Source organism: Zosterops lateralis (genome assembly GCF_965231275.1).
Source record: "Zosterops lateralis genome assembly, chromosome: 11".
In the NCBI taxonomy this organism is placed as follows: Eukaryota; Metazoa; Chordata; class Aves; order Passeriformes; family Zosteropidae; genus Zosterops; species Zosterops lateralis.
Genome location: NC_139771.1, coordinates 3,733,296 through 3,755,736, shown reverse-complemented (window position 1 = coordinate 3,755,736; position 22,441 = coordinate 3,733,296). Strand labels below are relative to the sequence as shown.

At 60.8% G+C, this 22,441-nt stretch overlaps 2 protein-coding genes across 2 annotated transcripts in view; both read left to right on the top strand.

Moving 5' to 3' along the window:
* The window catches only part of CACNA2D2 (calcium voltage-gated channel auxiliary subunit alpha2delta 2), a 211,114-nt gene extending 194,335 nt beyond the window's left edge, over positions 1–16,779 (top strand). Inside the window, exons 11-38 of the mRNA XM_083869774.1 lie at positions 41–199; positions 681–788; positions 1,505–1,583; positions 1,761–1,810; positions 2,665–2,754; positions 3,079–3,147; positions 3,582–3,656; positions 4,137–4,211; positions 4,385–4,456; positions 4,765–4,836; positions 5,016–5,077; positions 6,272–6,348; positions 9,874–9,934; positions 12,307–12,404; positions 12,607–12,697; positions 12,829–12,891; positions 12,995–13,098; positions 13,184–13,282; positions 13,373–13,467; positions 13,709–13,756; positions 14,124–14,195; positions 14,358–14,510; positions 14,628–14,680; positions 14,787–14,842; positions 14,931–15,054; positions 15,594–15,703; positions 15,916–16,004; positions 16,597–16,779. Of these exons, the coding sequence (XP_083725900.1) occupies positions 41–199; positions 681–788; positions 1,505–1,583; positions 1,761–1,810; positions 2,665–2,754; positions 3,079–3,147; positions 3,582–3,656; positions 4,137–4,211; positions 4,385–4,456; positions 4,765–4,836; positions 5,016–5,077; positions 6,272–6,348; positions 9,874–9,934; positions 12,307–12,404; positions 12,607–12,697; positions 12,829–12,891; positions 12,995–13,098; positions 13,184–13,282; positions 13,373–13,467; positions 13,709–13,756; positions 14,124–14,195; positions 14,358–14,510; positions 14,628–14,680; positions 14,787–14,842; positions 14,931–15,054; positions 15,594–15,703; positions 15,916–16,004; positions 16,597–16,725 (2,433 nt within the window). The 3' untranslated portion in view covers positions 16,726–16,779. The remainder of the gene's footprint in view (positions 1–40; positions 200–680; positions 789–1,504; positions 1,584–1,760; positions 1,811–2,664; positions 2,755–3,078; positions 3,148–3,581; positions 3,657–4,136; positions 4,212–4,384; positions 4,457–4,764; positions 4,837–5,015; positions 5,078–6,271; positions 6,349–9,873; positions 9,935–12,306; positions 12,405–12,606; positions 12,698–12,828; positions 12,892–12,994; positions 13,099–13,183; positions 13,283–13,372; positions 13,468–13,708; positions 13,757–14,123; positions 14,196–14,357; positions 14,511–14,627; positions 14,681–14,786; positions 14,843–14,930; positions 15,055–15,593; positions 15,704–15,915; positions 16,005–16,596) is intronic.
* Positions 16,780–19,382: 2,603 nt separating this feature from the next.
* Positions 19,383–22,345, top strand: TMEM115 (transmembrane protein 115). The gene is made up of 2 exons (XM_083869405.1): positions 19,383–20,408; positions 21,155–22,345. The coding sequence occupies exons 1-2, from the start codon at positions 19,555–19,557 to the stop codon at positions 21,357–21,359; spliced, it is 1,059 nt and encodes a 352-aa protein (XP_083725531.1). The 5' UTR covers positions 19,383–19,554; the 3' UTR covers positions 21,360–22,345.
* The last annotated feature ends 96 nt before the right edge of the window (positions 22,346–22,441 follow it).

The following is a 22,441-nucleotide window of genomic DNA, read 5'->3' as shown; positions in this document are numbered from 1 at the left end:
CCCCTTTCTGTTACCTACTCCCCTCCATTTCACCTCCCAGTTCAATGAGAAGGCAAAGCCGGTGTCGTGCTTCAAACACCTGGTGCAGGCCAACATCCGGAACAAGAAGGTGTTCAAGGAGGACGTGCAGGGGATGGTGGCCAAAGGCACAACAGACTACAAGGCTGGCTTTGAGTATGCCTTCGACCAGCTGCAGAACGTGAGCTGGGGGCTGGGCCGTGGGCTGGGGAACAGGCTGCACCTCTGGGTGCTGGGGGCAGTGGGACAGCTCTGAGAACCTGCCTGCTGCTCTCTGCTGAGAGCTCCTTGTGTTCGTTCTCAGTGCTGGGGGAGACGTCCCACCTCCAGGCATGCTGGAGCCAAGGTTTTGCTGGTGCTGTTCCCCTCTGGGTTATTAAAAGTTAGCAGGGCTGGGTGGAGAGACCAGACCCAACCAGAAACTGTGCCAGAGGCAAAGTAAACGTGAATGGTGCTATCAGGTGCCAAGTGGCATTAGCCACAACATCATTCCCCAGCTGACAGTGTCTCTCCTGCCCATTCACCCTGGTCACCCTCTCCCCAGAGAAATGGGCTGGGAAAAGAAATGGGTTGGGGCCAGCCCTCCTAGCTGCATGCAGCCCTGTGCCCAGTGCTGCTGGCTCCAGGTGTGTGTGGCCTCAGGTGCTGTGTCTGCCCCACAGTCCAACATCACACGTGCCAACTGCAACAAGATGATCATGATGTTCACGGACGGTGGTGAGGACCGAGTACAAGATGTCTTTGAGAAGTACAACTGGCCCAATAAGACGGTGAGAGTGGGTCTATGTGCTGGGCTGGGGCTGCTCACCACAGAGGAAAATGCCTGCTCCAGCTCCATTGCTGGCTTCTGCTCCATTTGCCTCCTTGCCATCCTCCCTCCCCAACAGCCTGCTCCTGCATGGAGCCACTGCCCTGCTAATGGGTTTGTAGCTGGCTCCCACTTTCCTGTGAAGGAGGTGTGAGACCAGGCACACTGTGGGATGTTGGGGAAGGAATGGGGCTGGTGGGCTCTCTGACTGCTGGCTCTGAGGGGAGCACACCCCAGGCATAGGGACAGGACTGCTGACAGGCAGACAAACCAGCAGGAAGGTCCCAGTTTCTTCCCAGTACCTGGAAACCTGTGGGGTGGGGGCGTTTCTGGCCCATGTATCACCCTCAGGAAGCACAGACCCTTCTGGGAGCAGTGATGCCCCAGAGCAAGGACCACTGAGGCAGGTGGCTTGAGCCAACAGTGATGCTGGAGGGCAGGACTAGCTGGGGCCAGGCAAGGAGGCAGGGACTCCCTTGCTGCCAGCACAGCCAGCACTTGCAGGAGTCTTCTGCCCACTTCTGCCCACATAGTGGGCCATGGCAGGCAATGACACACTCAGTGGGCCATGGCAGGCAATGCCACACAGTGCCTGGGGAGGCTGTCATCGACTGGGAGCACTGGGTGTGGAAATCAAGGGTGCCCAGTGGATGGCCCTCAGTGCATGCTCTGCCACAGGTGCGGGTCTTCACCTTCTCTGTGGGGCAGCACAACTACGACGTGACCCCACTGCAGTGGATGGCTTGTGCCAACAAAGGTGAGTGGGGCTGGCACCCAGGGGCACAGAGGGCTGCAGGGTGCTGGGCTCACCCCTCAGCCCCAGTGTGTGTCACTAGAAGCAAAGCACTGGCTGCAGCCCTGGAGGGATGGGCAGTAGGACAGCCAGACTGCTGGACAGCTGGATCTCCAGCTGCCTTTCTCTTTCTTTTCCAAGGTTACTACTTTGAAATCCCCTCCATCGGTGCCATCCGCATCAACACACAGGTACAGCCAGGGGCCAGGCAGGCAGAGCCCTGCCTGAGGGTGAGTTTGGGCAGCCCCAGCCCCACTGGGGAGAGCCCACAGGCTGGCAGTGAGTGTGGCAGCAAGCTGGGGAGCCGAGCTGAGCCCTCAGCCAGGCCCTGTGCTGTTGAAATAAGTAATTCATCTTCTGCAGCTCCCCATGGACCTGCTGCCTTTTGAGTGACTAATTATGAAACATCAGGCGTTAATCAGCACAGAGAAGAGCTGAGCGCCGGGCAGGGAGTGAATGTGGGCAGGGCCAAGCCCAGCAGAGCTGGTTGTGTCTGCCCCACTCCTCCTCTCACTGCCTCTTTTTTGCCCCTCTTCTTTATGGGATGTGCACGAGGTGCCACAAGGGCAAGTGATGAGGGTCCCAGAGTAGGGCATCCCCTCAGGGCAGGGCTGGCATTGTGGCACAGGGGCTGCCTCCCTGCCCAGAGATCTTCCTTGGCAAGGTGAGACAGGAAAAGGGACACCTGCCCCAGGAGAAGGTGGCAGCCAGGGAGACAGTAGTGGCATGGTCCAGGCATGATGGAGCAACGCCAGCCCCAGGAATGGCTGGTGCTGCCTGGGGACCCCCTGCCCTGCCTGTACGTACACGGCCAGTGGTGAGCAGCACCTTGTTTGCATCTTAATGGGCCTGTAGGAGTCCCAGTTGGAGTCAGTACCCCCAGGTGTGGTGGCTGCCAAGCCCCCTCCCCTAGCTCAGGCTGCAGCTGGGGACTTCACCCCATTAATATTCCTGGGGTGTGCTTAGGGACAAGGGTGTCACCGGGCTGGAGCAAGGAGACATCTCACTCCCACACTGTCCTTTCCTGTGTCCTGTGTCCCTGCAGGAGTACCTGGATGTGCTGGGCAGACCCATGGTTCTGGCTGGGAACCGGGCCAAGCAGGTTCAGTGGACCAATGTCTACCAGGATGCCCTGGTAAGGACCCCCCAGCCCTGAGGTGCAGGGAGGGACCCCCAACCCCAGGGTCTCACACAGGCCCAGGTGCACATGAGGACCCCCACCCTTGGGTCCCCTACAGCCCCAAGGGGTGTATGGGTGGGGACTCCAGCCCCACGGTGCAGTTGAAGACACTGACCTGGCGTCCCACAGAACTCCAGGGTGCAGGTGGATGGGGACACTGGCCCCAAGGTTCTGCACAGGACATGCCCCATCTCCCTTGTGAGGGGAGTAACCCCCCTCTGCTGCCCTGGGTCCCAAGGCCAGTGAGGGGTCATGGGACATCATTCTGTGCATGTGCAGGGGCTGGGCCTGGTGGTGACGGGAACGCTGCCGGTGTTCAACCTGACAGAGGACAGCAGTGACAGGAAGGTAGGAGACTCTGCTGCCCCTGCCCTGGCTACACTGGGAGCCCTGGTGTGGGGCCACTGTGCGGTGGGAAAGGTGCCCTGGTGATGTGTGTGTGGCTGCAGGGGGGACACTGGCATCCCTGGGGTGCTGCCTGCTCTGCACCAGCTCCCTGCAGTGACACCAGGGGTGACTGCCATCCCCAGGATCTGCAATGGCCTTGGCTAGCTCTCACAGTTCCATTGGGACAGCTGACAGCTGCAAGTCCCTGGGGGTGCAGTGTCCCATGGGGGGCTCCTGGGGGACTGGTACTTCCCACTCTGTGCCCTTGCAGTATCCAAATCTGATCCACACATCCCCAGAGGGAGAAGAGGTCTGTCCTGCTGTTTCCCTATCCCTGGGCTGGTGGTGGCAGGTGACAGCCCTGCTCCCACCCATCTCCCTGCATTTCCTTGCAGAACCAGCTCATCCTGGGTGTGATGGGGATCGATGTGGCTCTCAATGACATCAAGAGGCTGACACCGCGTTACAACGTGCGTGGGGACCCCTTCCCCTGTCCCTGCCCTGCACTACCTGATCCTGGTGTGGAATCCCTCTGATGGGAGCCCCAAGCTGTGCCCCAGCTGTCCAGGGCACCTCCAGCAGCACTGGCACCTAGCAGGAGCCATGGGTGCAGGCAGGGACTGGGACAGGCAGGAGAGCAGGGATCAAAGCTGTGTGATGCTCTGGAACCCAGAGTAAAGCCAAAAAAAACCTTGTAGGGTCAGCAGGGAATAAACCTTACAGGCCTGGGGGGAAAGGAGCAGTGGGAAAAATCCAGAGCCAGACTCTCACCCCAGGAGTGGGAGATTGCATTGTCCTGAGAATAGAAATAGATTAAATAGAATGGGCTGAGCCCTGGGGGTGACATGGAGCGAGCTCTGCCTGCAGAGGTGAGGGTGATCACACCAGCACAGGGTGTCATGCCACAGAGCCACCTGGTCAGCCTCACCCCTCCTCCTGTCCTCCTGCAGCTGGGGGCCAACGGCTACGTCTTCGCCATCGACCTGAACGGCTACGTCCTGCTGCACCCCAACCTGCAGCCCCAGGTGAGGAGGGGCCCAAAGGGGCTGCAGCCATGGGGGTGAGACAGGCCCTGAGGGACTCACGGCTTTCCAGGGGCCTTAGGACTTAATTGTGGGGGTTGTGATGAGTTGGCCTGGACTCAGCAGCAGCTGTGGGAACCCTGAGCCCTTCCCTGGCTCTCCCTTTCTTCCTGCAGATCATCAATTTCCGTGAGCCAGTGACACTGGACTTCCTGGATGCTGAGCTGGAGGATGAAAACAAGGAGGAGGTGAGCAGACCAGGGCAGGGGCAGCTTTTGGGGCACAGCCTGTCCCCCTCATCTGCAGTTGCAAAGGGCACTCAGCCCTTCCAACCTGCCCTGTTGAGAGTCTTATCCTCAGGATCCTGGCACAGCTCCCATGGAGCCACAGTGGGGACAGGAGCTGGGTCACTGTCCCCTGGGTGCCAGCATGATGAATCTCCCCAGGCTGCTCACCCTGCACCCCATGGGTCCCCAGTGTCACCCCACTGGGATGGGTGCCCATGGGTGCATGGCTGGGCTCTGTGGCCCTCAGTTGCCTCCTCTGTGTCCCACAGATCCGGAGGAGCATGATTGATGGGAATGATGGGCAGAGGTTCATCAAGACCCTCATCAAGTCTCTGGACGAGGTAACGCTCCAGGGGAAGGGGGTCATGGTTGAAACTCTCACTACTGTGCTGGGCACCCAGAGCTGGCAGTGGGGATGAGGAACTGTGTCTGGCACCAGGCTGGGAGCCAAGGCCCTGTGTCACTCTGCCAGCAGAGTTCTGGCAGTGCCCAGGCCTGACTGGCTCCCTCTGACCCACAGCAATACATCGACGAGGTGTTCCGGACCTACACGTGGGCTCCCATCAAAAGCACCAACTACAGGTGAGTGTCACTGCCAGTGCACCCAGACTGCCCTGCACTGGCTGGACCCACACCAGCACAGGGCTGGGGGCTTGTGCCTGCAGCTCCCAAAGTTCCCGAGGCCACCAGGGATGTGTCCCACGGGCTGTGAGATTGCAAATGCATTGTCACATGAATGCACACAGGCAGTGATGTGCTGGAGGGCACTCCTGAAAGGGCTGCCTGCCAGTGTTAGGCACTGTAGAGCTTGGGCACAGTCCCCAGGACTCCAGACAGGCTGCAGGGCTGGCATGCAAGGGGCCAGACAAGTGACACCCCTGCCACCCCTGTCTGCCCAGCCAGGGGCTCATGCAGGTCCCTCCCTGCCCTAGGGTGGGTGACAGTGACATGTGCCCACCCTGCAGCACAGGCAGTGTTTTTAGAGCCAGAGGAGAGCAAAGTTCTGCCTTTATTACCCAGTTTGCACCAATTTGGACCAGCAGATGTGTAAGAAAGACCCTGACATTGTCATTTCTCAACTCACATTGCCTTCATCCCGGGAGGAGCCATGTGGGCCCCTGGTGCCCAGTGTGCCCTTCTCTTTCTCCTCACCACCCAGCTCAGGAGGGGCTGGCAAGGGCCACAGCCACTACCCAGCACTGCCAGTGTCCCCAGTGGAGTCCCAGTCATGTCTCCCATGATGTCACCCCTTTGGAGCCAAGCAGCACTGGTGAGGAGGGAACAGTGACACAGGATGACACATCGGCAGGGTGAAAGCCCTGTGCTCCCAGGCTCCCAAGGCTTAGCCTTCTTTCATGGGCTGTGCCTCTTCCTGCCTTCCTCCCTCATAGGGATGTTGTGTTCCTCTTCCACATGCATCTCCCTTGGTTCCTGGGCTGGCACATCCTGCTCATCTCAGCCCTGGCTAGGCAGATGTGCCAACTTCTGTGCCCATGGGTGCCCCTAGGACAGCCCTAGGCGCTCTGGGGATGACCCTGTGTACCCCAGGATGAGCCTGGGTACTCTGGGGATGACTCTGGATGCCTCAGGACAGCACTGGCTGCAGTTCCTGGAGAGAAGGATGCAGCAGGCTGTGCAGGAGGCCAGTGGGGCTGCTGCCTGCCATTGCCTGGGTCAAGCTGCTGCTGGCAGGTGTCAGGCAGGAACTGGGAGCTGGCCAAGGATTCTGGGTGAGTGTAAAGCCTTATACCGAGTGTCTGCTCTCCCTCTCCACAGCCTGGGGCTGGTTCTGCCTCCCTACAGCACCTACTACATCCAGGCCAACCTCAGTGACCAGATCCTGCAAGTGAAGTGTAAGTAGCCCCTGGCTCTCCCTGCTGCCCTCTCGCACTCCCCCTCACCCCACACCAGCCCATGGCTGTCGGGGGGAGAAACACAAAGCAAAGACTTGAGAAAAGTCATAGGGATCACTGTGAGAGGCAAAATAAAGAGAAAAACTAAAGCTAAGAGAAGCATGAGTAGAGGTGAGCGCTCAGAGGGAGAGCAAGCTGCCTGCCTGGGGTGCCCCGGGGGGCCAGGGTTTGGTCCTTTTGCACCCCAAAACCCCAGCCTGGGGCTGCAGGCAGGCACTGCTGGCACAGGCAGGGAGGTGCTGCCTGTTGGCCTCCTGGGGACAAGGGATGGTGCTGTAGCAGCCAGTTAACTTGTGAGCCTGGGGAAGTTTGCATGGATCTCTTTGATTTCCTTTGGTTTTATTATGATACTTTGGTTTCGGTTTAAGCCATTTATTCTTTTTATGAGTTCGGTTTCGGTTGGTTTCGATTTTTGTTTGGAATTAATCTGTGTACGTGTGTGTTAGCCTGGCCCCCCCTTTCTCTCTCTTTCTCTTTTCCCTGACCCCCGAGCCTTTTCCCCACCTCAGGTCCACGCTGCTCCCAGGGACTCTCTCCCCCATGGGAGAACCGGACCCTTCCCCTCTCCCCTCCGGTTCCCCCTGTTTCTCCCCCCCGGCCACCCTGGTGGCCTGACCCCAGCCCCACTCCAGATCCAGCCCCTGCCACCCCCTCCATCCATGGGCAGGAGCCCTGTGTCCCTGTGGGGATGAGGCCAGGCTGTCCCCATTCCCGGGAGGGGGGAGCCCCCCGTCCTCCCCGGCTCTGCCCACTGTGCCGTGCATGCCCCCTGACTCAGTGAGGACATTTTGATATCAAGACTGTTGCAACTGTTTGCTACTGATTCTCATTTTCCTTTGGAGTATTGAATATATATCTATATATTTCTCTAGTTATATCTTTGCATTTTTTTTGTTCTTATTTCACCGTGGCCTTTTCTTTTCCTTTCGTTACTGGGTTTTTCTTTCGTTTTCTTTTCTTCATGTCGTTTTTTGCAAGAGGTTTCCTTTTGGTATGATTATAATACACAATATTTTTATTCAAACGTCGATTGAATAAAATATTGTTTGTGCCCCCCTTCCCCCTTTCCACCCAACCCCTTTTTTTTTTTGTTTGTTGTTTTTTGTTTGTTGTTTTTCTTGCTTTCTCTCTATGGTGGATTCACACAGTACCAAACATCAAAATGAAGGGCAAGTATTTTCAGTCTCAGACCACTCACCTTCACCACCCCGTCCCCTGCCCCGTGTCCAGTCCCCCCCAGCCCCCTGCTTGCCCATCTCCCTGCCCGTTTGCCACGCTGAACCTGCAAACCGCCACCAACTCGCCCTTCCTCCCTTCTCCTTCTCCTCTTCCTCCTCCTCTCCTCCAGTTCCCCCTTTATTTGAAAGCAACATGTCTTGTTCTGTTCATGAGAGCTTTGTCACGAAAATCCCCACTCCCTCCCTGCACATCACTCCCAAACCTGGTTTGGTATCGTTCAAGAGCTGATCTCGTATGAAACTGCCATTTTCGATCCATGAGGTTTTTTGTAGCTAGTTGGATGCCCTGCTCTTCCTCCCCAGTGCTGCCCCTTCTTCCTCCTCTTCTCCCGCTCGTCTCCTTCAACTCCTTCTCCCCCTCTCCTGACTCCTCTGCTTCCTCCTCCCCAAGACAACTCAACCTGAAAGGGATAGGGCTGTGCAGGGAATGAGGGCTGTGGGGTGGGCACCCAAAGGTGGAAGGGATGGAGGGCAGGCGAGGGATCCACACTGCTATCAACCTCTGGAACAGGCTTTTTGGGGAAAACCTGCAAGGAGAAACTCTCTGCAGAGATGGGATAGGACCATCTGAGGCAATGCCTCCCAGCTGCACAGCTGACAGCGAGCCTGGCCCCAGGGGCACGCGGGATGGCTGAGCCCAGGGGTGCCACACTGCCTGCCCCCACAGCTGCTCAGTGGCCATCCCCCCTGCCCTGGGGACCAGCATGGCATGATACAGTGTCCTGTACCACTGAAGGTACGGTGTCCTGCTGCTGTCTGTGCCCCTGGGAGCTGCCAAGTTTGAGCCCAAAGCCCCACCAAGGCAGGCGGAGGTGCCAGTGCTGCAGTGGAGCAGGTATTGCCCATGTACACAGCATTTGGTCACGTTCCCTCAGTGCCAGAGAGGCCTCCTGAGCCACAGCTCCCAGACAGCCCCACAGTGGGCCAGGGGACACCCAGCACACACAGTCCCCATCAGACCCGGCACCACTCTCCATCCCACACAGCCCCCAGCACACGGCACCCACCGGCAGCACCCCCTCCCTGGCACAGGCAGGGAAACAGCTGTGGGGGGCACTGCAGCACAGGAGGGGCCATGGGGGACAGGGCCAGGCGGGCAGGACAATGGGGAGGTGGAAGTGTCGCCCTCAGCCCTGTTCTATCAGCCTTGAGTTGCCTCCTCCCAGCGCCCCTGTGATGGCAATGCTGATGGACCAAGTACGAGTGTTTTGTACTCCTCTCCTCTTCCTCCTCTTCTTCCTCTCATCGGCTTGTACCCAGCCCCTGCCTCCAGCCCTCAGAGAGCAACAGTCCAACCTCTGGCTGTGCCGTGCAATGCACCAGGAGCTGGCGGGCGGGCAGGGGGGTGGCGGTGCCCGTCGTGGGGGAGATGGTGTCCCAGGGGTGTTCCACAGCACCCCCTAACCCAGCTCACCCCCGCGGGCTGAGCCCTGCATCCTCTGTCTCTTCTGCCGGGGGCATTCCCAGAGACACCCCAAAGCTACTGGGCTGCAGCCCCGTGTTAAAGCAGAGTGCGCCGGCGAGCGAGTGCGGGTCCCCGTCCCCGCTGGGGTACCACGGCCCCGGGGAGGGAGGGGGCACCGGAGCCCGGCAGCTCATTGCACGGCCCTGCAGCAGGGCGGGAGCCTCTGGTTGGACTGTCCTCGGCAAGGTTCTGGCCATGTTGATGCCTGAAAACTCCCTTTTTTTCTTTTTTTTTTTTTTTCTTTTTTTTTTTTCTCCTGACAACCGAGTGTTCTGGTGATCCTCCTACGGCCAGGAGCGCAGCATGTGGTTCCCTGTCCTCGCCCACCACCCCTCCCCCGAGAGAGAGACGTCCCCCCGCCCTCCCGAACATGCATATATATCAATATATATACATGTGCGCACATATCTCTATGTGTGTGTGTCTGTGTCCTGCGTTCCGGCCGCGCGGACGCACCGCACGCCTTCAGCCCGCCACCGAGCAAATTCCAGCCCCGATGGGCAAACCTCTCCTGATTCGGCTCTAACCTTTCTTCCCGTGCGGTGCCAGCAACAGCAGAACGGCCTTTTCCTTCCTCTCTTGATACCAAGAGCAGCAAATGCCTTTATCTTTTTTATTTTTTCGTTCCCTGCCCTCTCTCTCTCTCTCTCTCTCTCTCTCTCTCTCTCTCTCTCTCTGTCCGTCTCTCTCCCTCTCTCTCCCTCCTGGCCCCCGGCGCCCCGTCCCCGCTCCCCGCCGGATAACCTTCCCTTTCTGTTGCAGATTTTGAATACCTGCTGCCCAACAGCTTTGAGTCGGAGGGACATGTGTTCATTGCTCCCAGGTAGCTTTGCGTGTGCGCTTGCCGAGGTGTGCATCCGCCCCGGCCCCGCTGCCGCCCCCGCCATCGCCCCATCCTCGCCTCATCGTGCCTTGTCCCCGCTCCCGTGCCCTGTGGCTGTGTGTGTCGTGTGCCCGCTCGGCCGCGGGGCTGCCGCCGGGACCCCGGCCCCGCCGCGCCACCCGTGCATCCAGCACAGTATATATGCACCCGGTGCAGCCCGACCTCTGCGAGTGCATATATAGGTATAGTTTCTGAAAATCCCTGCCGAGCGAGGGGCCGGCAGCGGCATCATACAGTCGTGCTGGCTGCGGGGGTGGGGGGGAGGCGGGGGGAGACGGAAGGGGAGGTTTCAGCTCAAATTTGGGGTGCCCGAGGGGTTTGGAGGCATGAGGACAGCGTAGTGGCCCCTGGACGGACAAATATGTCCCCTCCCCTGGGTGATGCCACCTAGTCTTGTCACCTAGCAGGGATGGAGCTAGGGATGTCACCCAGCACGATCCTTCAGTGGGGTGTTTGGGGAGCCCCATGGCTCCGCCAGCCCCCTGCCCTTCCTGCCACTACAGTGCGATCTCTGGCCAGCCCTAATCAACATCACCAGCTAATCACCTATCTGCTGATAGGTCATGATAGCAGACAAACGTCCTGTTTGGGGATGTTTTCCCTGTGCAGCTTTTGGGGACTGCAGTGGGCTGAGGTTCAGCACGGCCACCTGCGAGTACCTCCCACCTTGTCGGCCCACTGCAGCAGTCACCCACACCAGCTCCGGGTGAACCAGCGCAGGATGTGCAGTCACTGTACAGCCCTGGCTTTTTGGGGAGCCTAGTCCTCAGGCCCTCTGCTGGGCGGTAGGGGTGAAGTCCAGGACACGTGGGAGCTAAAGCAGAGTGTGAACGAGAAACAGGAAAACTGTTATTGCAAATTGGCCTGTAAGCACACCAAGAGGATGGGTAGGGAGGGGATGCCCGAGCCTAAGGCCCCAGGAGTGGGTCTGCACCCACCGTGCTGCCGAGGCTGCAGCGATGGACTCAGTGTCCGGTGTGGGGCTCTGCAGATGGTGCAGCTGGAGAAAAGAGCGGGCTGTGGAAGTCAGGGCCAGCCCTTCGGTATCCCCAGAGCGGCTCCATGGGCGCCCTGGCTGCGGTGGGCGCTGCCCGGCGGGGTCGGGGGCGGGCGGGGGCCGTGTGCCGGGGCGTGCCCGGCACCCAGGGCGACTGTATGATCTGCCGCCGGCGCTGCCGCGCCCACGGGCCACTGGAAATTTTCAGAAACCGTATATCCCCCGTCCCCCGTGGGTGTGTGAGTACCTGTATCTGTGTGTGTCGGTGGAGGTATTTAGGTGGCTGTTCCCCCCCGAGCGGGGGCTGAGGGGCCAGGCCGAGCTGGGCAGGGTGCCTCACCTGTTTTCTGCTGCCCTGTGGGCATGGTCCCTGCCGCCCTTTGCTCCAGCATCTCTCCTCTTAAGGAGGTTTTTGGCAGAGTCAGGAGCTTGGCAGAGGGGTTGTGAGTGGGGGAGCCCTGAGCACCCTGGCACTGTTCACAGCCACACTGCTGAGGATGGGAGGCTCTTGGCACTGGGGTGGCACTAACCTGTGCCACCCAGTCAGAGCCTCACGGTGACCAACAGGTTACAGCTGTCCCTGGCATCGGTGGGGCTCGGACTCTGCGTTCAGGGTGTTCCAGACTGAAGCAGGGACATGACACCCACCATACTGCTTGTCCCAGGAGTGTCTCAGGGCCAGTGATGCCCATGGGCAAGCACTCATCTCCACCAGCTGGGGCTCAGCCAGCACCCAACCATCTTTGCAAAGGGCGTAGGTATGGCCTTGAGTGCCTGCCTGGTGCTGCCAGTGCAGCTGTGGAGAATCCCGAGGCAAATCCCCGCTGGCACACACACTGGAGCCCCTGGTCCCTGGGGTGCCACAGGGAAAAGGCAGGGTGGGCATAGCGGTGCCCACCTGGCCCCGCAGGTAAGTACAGTGTCAGAGGCACCCAGTCCCACCAGAAGCCCCACCAGTATGGGGAGAGATGGACTCAGTGTTGTACCATTCTGGGCAAAACAGGATCCATCAGACCTGGCAGAGGTGACGGCACCTCAGTGCCTGTGGCAGTGACAGACCTGGTGACTGGTGTGACACTTCCCTGGTGGCACTGCAGGCATCAGGGGCTGGGTACTGGGCAGTCTGCAGAGATGCCCACAGCCAGTTCCCCTGGTGGGGTGACACTCCAGGAGAGGTGGCACGTCACCACCATTGTGTCCCTGTCAAGCCTGGGTGCTGGCAGCACGGCCAGTGCCCACCCCACTGTCCCTGGGGGAGAACTGACCTTACCTTTTCCATCCCCACGAACGACAAACCTTGTCCCCCAAACCCCAGAGAGTATTGCAAAGACCTCGACTTGTCGGATAACAACACCGAATTCCTGGAAAACTTTATTGCCCTCATGGAAAAGGTGACCCCAGACTCCAAGCAGTGTGAGTAGCTGGGATGGCTGGTGGGGGGGCTGCTGGAGGCTTGGGGGTGGATGGGGATTCAGGGGGAGATGGAGCAGGGAATAAACTCTGCTGGGATTGGGGTCCTGGGAACTGCTGCAGAGTGGGTGTTGGGGCAGGGCAGGGGACATGGGTGGCCCTCATTGAGTCAGCTCTCACCTCCTCCTCCTCTCCAACTCCCAAGGCGACAATTTCCTTCTGCACAACCTGATCCTGGACACAGGTATCACACAGCAGCTGGTGGAGCAAGTCTGGAAGGACCAGGACCTCAACACGTAGGTGGAGGGGAGATGGCCATGGGTGGGCAGCACTGTCTTGGGACAGATGAGGATTGGGATGGGCTGTGGAGGTGGGGGCAGAGCAGAACCCTACTGATGGCCGGCGTACCTGGCCCCTCTCCTTGCAGGTACAGCCTCTTGGCTGTCTTCGCAGCCACTGACGGGGGCATCACCCGTGTCTTCCCTAACAAGTGAGTGCCTACCCTGCACAGTGACATGTGTGCTCCTGCTGGGCCATCTCTGGTGGGACCAGAGATGACAGTGACATTCACGGCTGTGGCTTCTCCCTGCCAGGGCCGCGGATGACTGGGAGGAGGAACCGGAGCCCTTCAACGCCAGCTTCTACCGGAGGAGCCTGGACAACAAGGGCTACATCTTCAAGCCACCCTACCGGGATGGTGGGTGCCAGCTTAGGGTAACAGGGTGTGACCCAGGCTGCCACTGGCTTCATGTGTCCCCTGATGTCACCCCTGCCTTCCACAGCTGGCTACCGGGGGCTGGACCTGGAGAACAACACCATTGGGATCCTGGTGAGCACCGCCGTGGAGCTCAGCATTGGGGACAAAACTCTGAAGCCTGCAGGTAGGCAGGGAGCTGGGTGCCCTGGTGCCAGGCTGGGGGTCCCTGAAACCCCCTCAGGCTGCAGCTCACCCCATCTCCCCACTGCCCCAGTGGTGGGGGTGAAGCTGGACCTGGAAGCCTGGGCCGAGAAGTTCAAAGTGCTGGCGAGCAACCGGACAGACCGTGACCAGCTGGGTGCCCGCCAGGTACATCTGGGGGCTGGCACAGCAAGGAAAAAAGGGTGGAGACAGGGCAGGGAGGGAATTCTCCTTGCTGGTGGGCACTGCTGGGACATGGTGCCTGTGGTTGCAACGGGCTTGTTCCTCAGGGTACCTGTCCCCAGCTTCTGGGGACACTACCCTGCATGTCCCCTTCTGCCTGGGAGGACAGCTCTGGAGGGATGACCATCCTGCTAACCCCTCCCTCTGCCCTGCTTTTGGTTGACAGTGTGACCCTTCAAGCAGCTGTGAGATGGACTGTGAGGCCAACAACAAGGTGGGTGGTGGGCAGCTGGTGGGGATGTATGGAATGGCTGGGAGAGGTCTCTGTCCCCTGCTTACCCAGCCTGTGCACCCCCCCTGTCCCCTGCTGCTCCCCAAGCTCAGATAGACTCAGCCCAGCTCACAGAGATAAAGGTCTGGGGGTTGCCCCATGGACCCTCTGAGAGGGCTGTTAAACCCCCAGGGTGGGTGGTGTCTCCTGCTCCCTGCACCCAGCACTGGTGCTCCCGGCACTGAGATGCTTCTGAAGCTTGGGAACACCACGCTGGCCCCCCTGCCTGACAGCCTGGCACCTCCACCCTGCTGGTCCTGCCTTGCCGTGGGCATGGCCAGAGTTGTATGACACCGCCCTTCTTCCCCAGGACCTCATCTGTGTCCTCATTGATGATGGGGGCTTCCTGGTGCTCTCCAACCAGGAGGACCATTGGTACCAGGTGAGCAGTGCCTGCAGCTCTCCTGGGCATGGGATGCCAGCGAGGAGCTGAGACCCTTGAGCTCATGCCATGGGTGGTGTGACACGGCTCCCCTCAAGTCCCCTCCAGGGAAATTCCATGTCAAGGTGGCGTTTGGGTGCAGATTCAGTGTCCCTGTTTCAGGTGGGCAAGTTCTTCAGCGAAGTGGATGCCAACCTGATGTCTGCCCTCTACAACAACTCCTTTTACGCCCGCAAGGAGTCCTACGACTTCCAGTCTGTCTGTGCCCCTGAGGCCCCCAGCAACACGGGTGCGGCGCCCCGCGGCGTCTTCGTGGTGAGCACCCACAGGGGTGGTGCATTTCTGGTGGTCTGGGAGCTCAGGGACCCGTGAGTGTGTCCCCAGGGCCCCTCATGAGGATCTGCTGGCTCACTGCCCCCTCTTTGCCCACAGCCCACTGTGGCCGATCTCCTGAGCCTCGCCTGGTGGACCTCAGCTGCAGCCTGGTGAGTCCTGCCATGTCCCCTCCCTGAGGCCATTCCAAATGGGGAGTGACACTGGGGTGTCCTTGGGGCTGGGACACTTGACGTGGCCACACTTTGCTTCCCCCAGGTCCCTGTTCCAGCAGTTCTTGTACAGCCTCACCTACAGCAGCTGGTTCCAGACAGGTCAGTCCCTGGGGAGCTTTGAGCTGGGGGTGGGCAGGGGCTGGGGGAGGGTTGGTGGCCTTTGGCCCACAGCGTTGTGCTGGCACAGAGGAGGTGGTGGGGGACGGCATGGAGGCCAGGGAGACGAGCTGCATCATGAAGCAGACCCAGTATTACTTCAGCACCGTCAATGCCACCTACAACGCCATCATCGACTGCGGCAACTGCTCCAGGTGAGTCCATCCCCGCTGTCCCACCCCTGGGCAGGGCTGGGGACACCCCCGAGGCTGCTTTTGCCAAGATCCCTATGCAGCAGCCTGTGTGGGGGCAATAGGAGATGCTGTGCAGCATTTAAGGGGACTGGGAGACCCGGAGATGGGGGACAGAGAGGACCAGGAGTGTCCCCATGGGCTGTGGGTGATGGTGTCCCCAAGGATCCTCTGTGTGGAACTAAGGCCTGGAAGCCCATCAGTGCTGAGTCCCTGGGCAGCCCCTCAGCATGGAGACGGGGAGGGAGGTGAAGATGAGGATGGGGATGGAGACCAGGGCGGGGAATGGGGATAGTAATAAGGTTGGGGACAAGAATGGGAATGCAGACAGGCATGAGGTTAGGGATAGGGATGAAGTTGGGGACAGGGACGGGGAGGAGGACAGGGACCATCATGAAATTGGGTCTGGGGAGATGCTGCTGATTCAGCCTCAGGCTGGCACTGGCAGCTGGGGGGCATTGGGGCACAGAGTAAGTAGAGTCCCACTGCCTTCACACCCCCAGGCTCTTCCATGCACAGAGACTGGCCAACACCAACCTGCTCTTCGTGGTGGCTGACAAGCCCCTCTGCAGCCAGTGTGAGTCTGTCAAGCTGCTGCAGGCAGAGGTAAGAGGTATCCTTTGATGTCTCAGCTGCCTCTCACTGGGATGTGGTGGCAGCGGGGTGGGGGAGCACATAGGGTCTGTGGGACAGGCAGAGGGGTAAGGACCTGTGGAGTCGTGGAGTTTAATAGGGGTGGAGGGAGCTGGCCTCTGGCCAAAGGGGCTGGGGGTGCTCTACGAGCCCCCACTGCCCTGTTCCTGGTGGTTTCCTTGACCTGCAAAGCTCCCCCGAGGGACCCCAACCAGTGTGAGCTCGTGGACAGGCCCCGCTACCGGAAAGGTCCCCACATCTGCTTCGACTACAATGCAACAGTACGTGGGGAGCAGGGGGCAGCAGAGCTGGGGCTGGCCCTGGGGGCAGTGGGTGTCCTCTGGTGGGGGGGAGCAGAGCCATGGGGGTCCCCCATGGGGTGCTCCCTTGGGGGAAACTGGGGCAGTGGGTTCCCCCTGGCCAGGGAGTGGAGCCATGGGGGGATCCCAGGGGAGCAGAGCTGAGAGGGGAAAGGTGAGTGTTCCCCCTGGGGGGAGCAGAGCCAGGGGGTGTCCCCCAAGGGGAACAAAGCCATGAGGGGATCCCAGGGGGTGCAGTGCTGTGGGGAGACCCCTCTGATGGGGGTTTGGAGCCCTGGGAGGATAGGGAGGAGGGGTCAGGAGCCCTGGGGTATTCCCTGGGGAGATCACAGCTGAGGGGTGCCATGGAGTGCCCTCCTGGGGGACAGAGCAGAGCCAGGGGGGTCCCGGAGAGAGCAGCACCAGGGGTCATTCCCCAGGGGTTGTGCTGTAGGACAGGAGGCTCTCAGGGCTGCAGGAGGTGGGGGATGCCCCTACCAGGGCAGTGGGTGCCCCTGGGGTGCCAAGGCACTGCCGGGGGTGCCCCACGGCCCCTCTCTCTTCACCCACTCAGGAAGATACCTCAGACTGCGGCCGAGGAGCTTCCTTCTCCCCCTCCCTGGGGGTCCTGCTCTCGCTGCAGCTGCTGCTCCTCTACTCCAGCACCAGCCGGCACCCACTGCCCTCGGCCGCCTGCCTTTAGCCCCCTGGCCGCCCCCGCCAGCTCTTTTTTCTTTCAACTTCCATCTCCATGCCCCTCCCCGGGCCGGTGGGGCGGGAGCGACGTCCCCCCCGCCGCCTCGGGGACCCCCGCGGTGCCGCCCGCTCTCCCCGCCGGCCGCAGCCGAAGAGGGCTGGGGGTGCGGGCAGGAGCTCCCGGCAGAGCGGGGCCGGCACGGGGCCCCGGCGTCGCGCCCTCCCGCCCACTCGGACTTGGAAAAGTGGCGTCGGTGTCCTCCGCCCGCGACCCCTCCATCCACCTCGCCTATTTTTTTAGCCTGAAGATTTTAAAGCAGATATTTCTACATCGAGTTTCCAACGTTTTCACCTGGAGACCGGCGGGGTTTCTTTGTCGGTAACGAGGACACATGGGGAAAAAATAAGGAAAAAGAAAAAGGGAGAGAAGAGAAGAGAAGAGAAGAGAAGAGAAGAGAAGAGAAGAGAAGAGAAGAGAAGAGAAGAGAAGAGAAGAGAAGAGAAGAGAAGAGAAGAGAAGAGAAGAGAAAAAGGAGAAGAGGAAAGAGGGGAAAAAAAAAAAAAAAGAGAGAGAGAGAGGGAAAAGAGAAGACGGGAATCCCTGCGGGCTGGGGCTGGGAGCGGACGGGACAGGGGCGGAGGGCAGTGGCCTTTGCCTGCGCCGGGCAGCGATGGAGCCCCGGTCCCTGCGCTGGGCTCAGCCGTTCTTGGGCACAGATACTGGGGTAAAAAAGAGGGGGGAAAAAAAATGTATTTTGTTTCTTTTCCGTTCTGCAGATCACTGTGAATCCTGCCCGCTCAGCCCTGCCCCCACCCCCAGCCCTGGCCGGAGCCCCTTGCCCTGCCAAAGAAACCGCCCTGGCCGGGGGGACGTGCCCCGTGTCCTGGAGCGGGGCACACGCCCCCGAGTGCCAAACGGAGCGGGAGGTGCCACATGTCCCCAGCAGGGCCGTGCCCGGCCCCGGGGCTGCTGCCGGCCGGGGACACGCAGCGCTGGGGGGCGGGAGGTGCCTCCCCGGTGAGGGGCTGGGGCTCAGGCCGGGGGGATCGGGGGGGGGTGTTGCCCTCCCGGTCAATCCCCGGGGTGCCAAGGGGGGGGGCGGCGCGGCTGCTCAGCCCCGGCACCCCACAGACCCCACAGAGCCGGCCAGAGGAGGGGCCGCGGGGCTGGAGGGGCCCGGAGCAGGTGACAGCTGTGACACCCCAGGGTGCCGCCCCCCCTGGCCCCCCGCTGCTCCCGGCAGTGCCGGGGGTCCCTGGGCAGCCCTGGGGACCCTCACCCCCCGGGGCACCCCGCTCAGAGCCACCCCATCACCCGGGGCCAGGGGCGCCCCCTCAGCATGGCCACCCCGGGGGGGCTGGGGAGGGCGCCGGGCGCTAATTAATGCTGGGGTTAATTAATGGTCATTCTGCTTGTAGCTTTTTCAGTGTGTGTTTGGTTACTGTCTATGGGAACCGTGTTTGAACAGATGGCTCTGTGTTACCGGGAGTGTGTGTACTTCTGTAGTCTAGTTAGGTGCTCTGCCAGAAAACCACCACTATACATACCTATAAATATATACATATATAGTCTATTTTAAGTTAAAAACCAATGAGATGAAGGGGCGGCGTGGCCCCGGGCCCCCCGTCCCGCCGGGGTCACCTCCTGCCCTGTCCCCACCCGAAAGCTTCTCTCTGCTCATTCAAAGGCATTGGGGTTTTAATTGATTTTCTTTAATTTATTTTTAATTTCTTTGAGTTTCTTCTTTTTTCTTTTTTTTTTTTTTTTTTTTTTTTGTACAGAAGAGTTGGAAAACTAAAAAAAAAAAAAAAAAAAAAACACCAACAAAAAGACAATTTGTAAGATATCGTGCGTGTGACTCCTTGTAAAATATTTTCAAATGGTTTATTACAGAGACTCAGTTATTAAATAATGTTCATATTTTCACTTCACAGGCGGTGGCTGCATCATTGCCCGGGGACGTGGGCACGGCTGGGGGGCACAGCATGGGGCGGGGCACAGGGTAGCGGGGGACTCCCGCCAGGTGCCCGCACACCTGTGCACCTCTCGGGGGGCAGGGACAGGGGCAGGCAGGGACAGCGCAGAGCCCTGGGCTCACAGAGCCGCACACGCGGCACAGGAGGGGCTGGGGACAGCAGGGGCTCACCCGCCCACCTTCCTCTGTCCCCGCACGACTGTGTCACCCCTCTCACGCCATACCCGTGTCTGCTGCCTGTGTCCCCACACCCATGTCCCCCTCTTTGAGACGGTCAATGTCCCCAAGTGCCCCCCGCGTTCAGCCCGCCGGTGTCCATATCCTCATTTCCCAGGATCTGTGCCCTCCGTGTACGCATCCCATGACTGTGTCCTTCGTGCCCCATAACCGCGTTCGGCCGTGTCCCGCCGTGTCCGTGTCCCCGCCTGCTTCCGTGTCCCCCGGTGTTCGTGTCGTTCCCCCCCCACCCCTCCGCGCCACGTCCGTGTCGCTGGTTTGTCCCATGTCCTCCAGTTTCGGTGTCCTCCCCTGTCCCTGTCTCCCCTCCGTGCCCGTGTGTCCCGCGGCGCCCCGCACTGCCAACGTGGCCGGACTACAGGTCCCGACGTGCCTCGCGGCGCTCTGGCCCCGCCCCCGCGGCAGCCCCGCCCATGCGCCCACGTTCCGCGCACGCGCAGCGGCGCTGTTTGTCCGCGCCCGGCCTGGCCCAGCGGAGGGTCTGAGCGCGGCCTGGCCCGAGGCAGCGGCGGAGGGAGGGACCGGGATCGGGGTCGGGACCCGCCGGAGGCTGCGCGGGGAGGCGGGCGGGTGGGGCCGGGCAGCCCCCGCGGGGCCGCCCCGTCCCGCCCGCGGGGCCGAAGATGCGGCGGTACCTGCCCGTGGCCCGGCAGCACTTCCTGGCGGCGCTGGCCGGCACCAGCGTGGTGGTGAAGTCGCTGAGCGTCGCCGCGGTGCTGCTGTACCTGCTCTCCTTCGGGCTGGACACGACCTACGGGCTGGGGGTGACGCCCGGCTACCTCCTGCCCCCCAACTTCTGGGTGTGGACGCTGCTGACGCACGGGCTGGTGGAGGAGCGCGCCTGGGGGCTGGCAGCCAGCCTGGCCACGCTGGGGGCGGCCGGGCGCCTGCTGGAGCCGCTCTGGGGGGCGCTGGAGCTCCTCGTCTTCTTCGCCGTGGTCAACATCTCCGTGGGGCTCCTGGCTGCCCTCGCCTACTTCCTCACCTACGTGGCCTCCTTCCACCTCCACTATCTGTTCGCCGTCCGCATCCACGGCGGGCTGGGCTTCCTCGGGGGGGTCTTGGTGGCCCTCAAGCAGACGATGGGGGATAGCACCGTACTGAAGGTGCCTCAGGTCAGAATGAAAGCTGTCCCCATGCTCCTGCTCCTCCTCCTGGCTCTGCTGCGGCTCGCTGCCCTCGTCGAGAGCAATGTACTGGCCTCGTACGGCTTCGGGCTCCTCTCCAGTTGGGTCTATCTCCGTTTCTACCAGCGGCACAGTAGAGGCCGCGGAGACATGAGCGACCACTTCGCATTTGCCACTTTCTTCCCCGAGATCCTGCAGCCCGTGGTGGGTCTGGTGGCCAGCTTGGTGCACAGCATGCTGGTGAAGGTGCGGTTGTGCCGCAAGACCGTCAAGCGCTACGATGTGGGTGCCCCGTCCTCCATCACCATCAGCCTGCCGGGAACGGACCCCCAGGACGCCGAGAGAAGAAGGTACCCCCTGCCCTCCCCTGCTCTGCCCTGCCCTGCCCAGCCCATGAGGGTCGTGTTTAGAGACAGGGAGGGTACGGTTTAAAATCCAAACAAGGAGGAGAGGGTAGATGTAGGTGCAAGGGCTCAAGAGGGGCCTTCTCCATCTGGTCTGCTGGGGGCTGCCCTGCCACGGAGGTGGTGAGGAGCATTTCAGGGAGCTGGTGGGACATTATTCTGCTCTTCCGGATGTGAAGCAGCAGTAGAAATGCAGGGGAGATCCTGGGAAAGTGGCAGACAGGGTTGGGGTCCCTGCAGATGAAAGGGGGACAGCCTGGGACGGTGACAACCCCTGTTCGTGGCAGCATTCTGCCAGTTCACCCTGGCCCAGGGGAGGGCAGTGAGTCAGCCCCACACCCCAGTCCTCCAGCACAGCCAGCACTGGCCTTCCTGACTTCTGGCAGGAGGGTTTGGACAGGGTGCTGGTGCTCCCTTTTCTCTGCCCTGCTTTACACCTTTATTCCCCATTCCCGGACCTGCCGTCGTGCTGACAGCCCCCAGTTGCACCAGGTAGCATGAAAACTCTCAGTGAGTAGTCTGAGAGCCAGAGTGGATTTCTGTGGAGCACTCCTGGGCGCTCCAGGTCTTCCCCAGCACTACTGAATCCACTCTTTCCTGCTGGGAAGAAGCCAGGGAGTGACTTGCACGGTGGCCCATGGGGCAGAGCCGTTGACCCGGGGTTAACCTGCCCACGTGCCCTTGTCCTGCAGGCAGCTGGCGCTGAAGGCTCTGAACGAGCGGCTGAAGCGGGTGGAGGACCAGTCAGCCTGGCCCAGCATGGAGGATGATGAGGAGGAGGCAGCAGGGGCAACCAAGGCCGACACCCCGCTGCTGCCCGACCCTGCCGCGGCCGGGAAGAGCCCCGGCCAGGAGTCCAACCTCATCAGCTTCCAGGACGCCCCGGCCCAGCTGTGACCGGCCCCCTTCCCGCCCTGTCTCCGTTGGAGAGCTGCTAATCCCCCTGGTGTCCCCCACGGCCGGGAGTGGGGACTCCTCCCGCGGCACAGGCAGGGGGATACCTCATTCCAAGGCTTCACTGCTGCTCGCCGCCAGCACCGGGCACCCGGGACAGTGACACTGCCACCACCGTGAGGACAGCAATTCCTGGAGCCACTCCCCTCAGCGCGGGGCAGGCCATGGAGTCGGCGCAGGCAGAGGGGGCTGTTCTGGGAGAGGGACACGGGGCTGATCCCTGCCCCAAGCCACTGTGCTGGCCCTCGTGGGATCAAAGTCAGCTTCTCCTGTGCCAGGGCTTGGCCAGAGCACTCAACACTTATTTTCTTCTTTCTGAAGGTAGTTTTGTCCCTTACTGAGGCAATGGGAAGGCTGGTGGGTTTCTCTTCCAAATGCCTTTCCCGTGGGGAGCCTCCCCCTGCCCCAGCAGGAGCTCGCCAGGACCGGTGAGAAGTTTGTTGGGTAGGAGGGGACAGGACACTGGGCAGGAAGAGGCCACCCAGCCCCTCATGGGGGTGCTCCAGCACTGCCAGCTCCAGGCTTTGCACGGAGGATTCTCTCCTCCTTGGTCTCCTGCCCCCTCCCCCTTGGAGGAGCTGCTGCCCTTGGCTGCTCCCTGGCTAATCCGTTCGCCAGATTACACTAGAAGCTGGAATTAATTTTACAGTGGGGCTCTAGCTGCTTCCTCTGGCAGCAGGTTTTCTTTCCTGCAGGTAGAATATGGGCTCCCCCTTTCTTTTCCCTCCCTCTGTGTTGATGGGGTTTTTTTCCTGGATGGAGAGGATGCTCCCTGCGACAGCCTCCACAGCTCCTGATCCAGTGGGCAATTCCCAGCCCAGGATGCGGATCAGCAGTGTCATGATTATTTTTTTAAAGGACCACACAAGAAGGTTTTGTCAAATGGGAAGAACACAGATGTTTGGGTATCAATAAAGAGTTCTTTGAAAGCGTTGTCTCCTGCAGCAGAGCATGAGCAGGGTGAGGAGCCCGGTCCAGAGCAGCCTCTGGGGGCTCTTGTCAGGAGGCTGAGGAAGGGGGTTTCT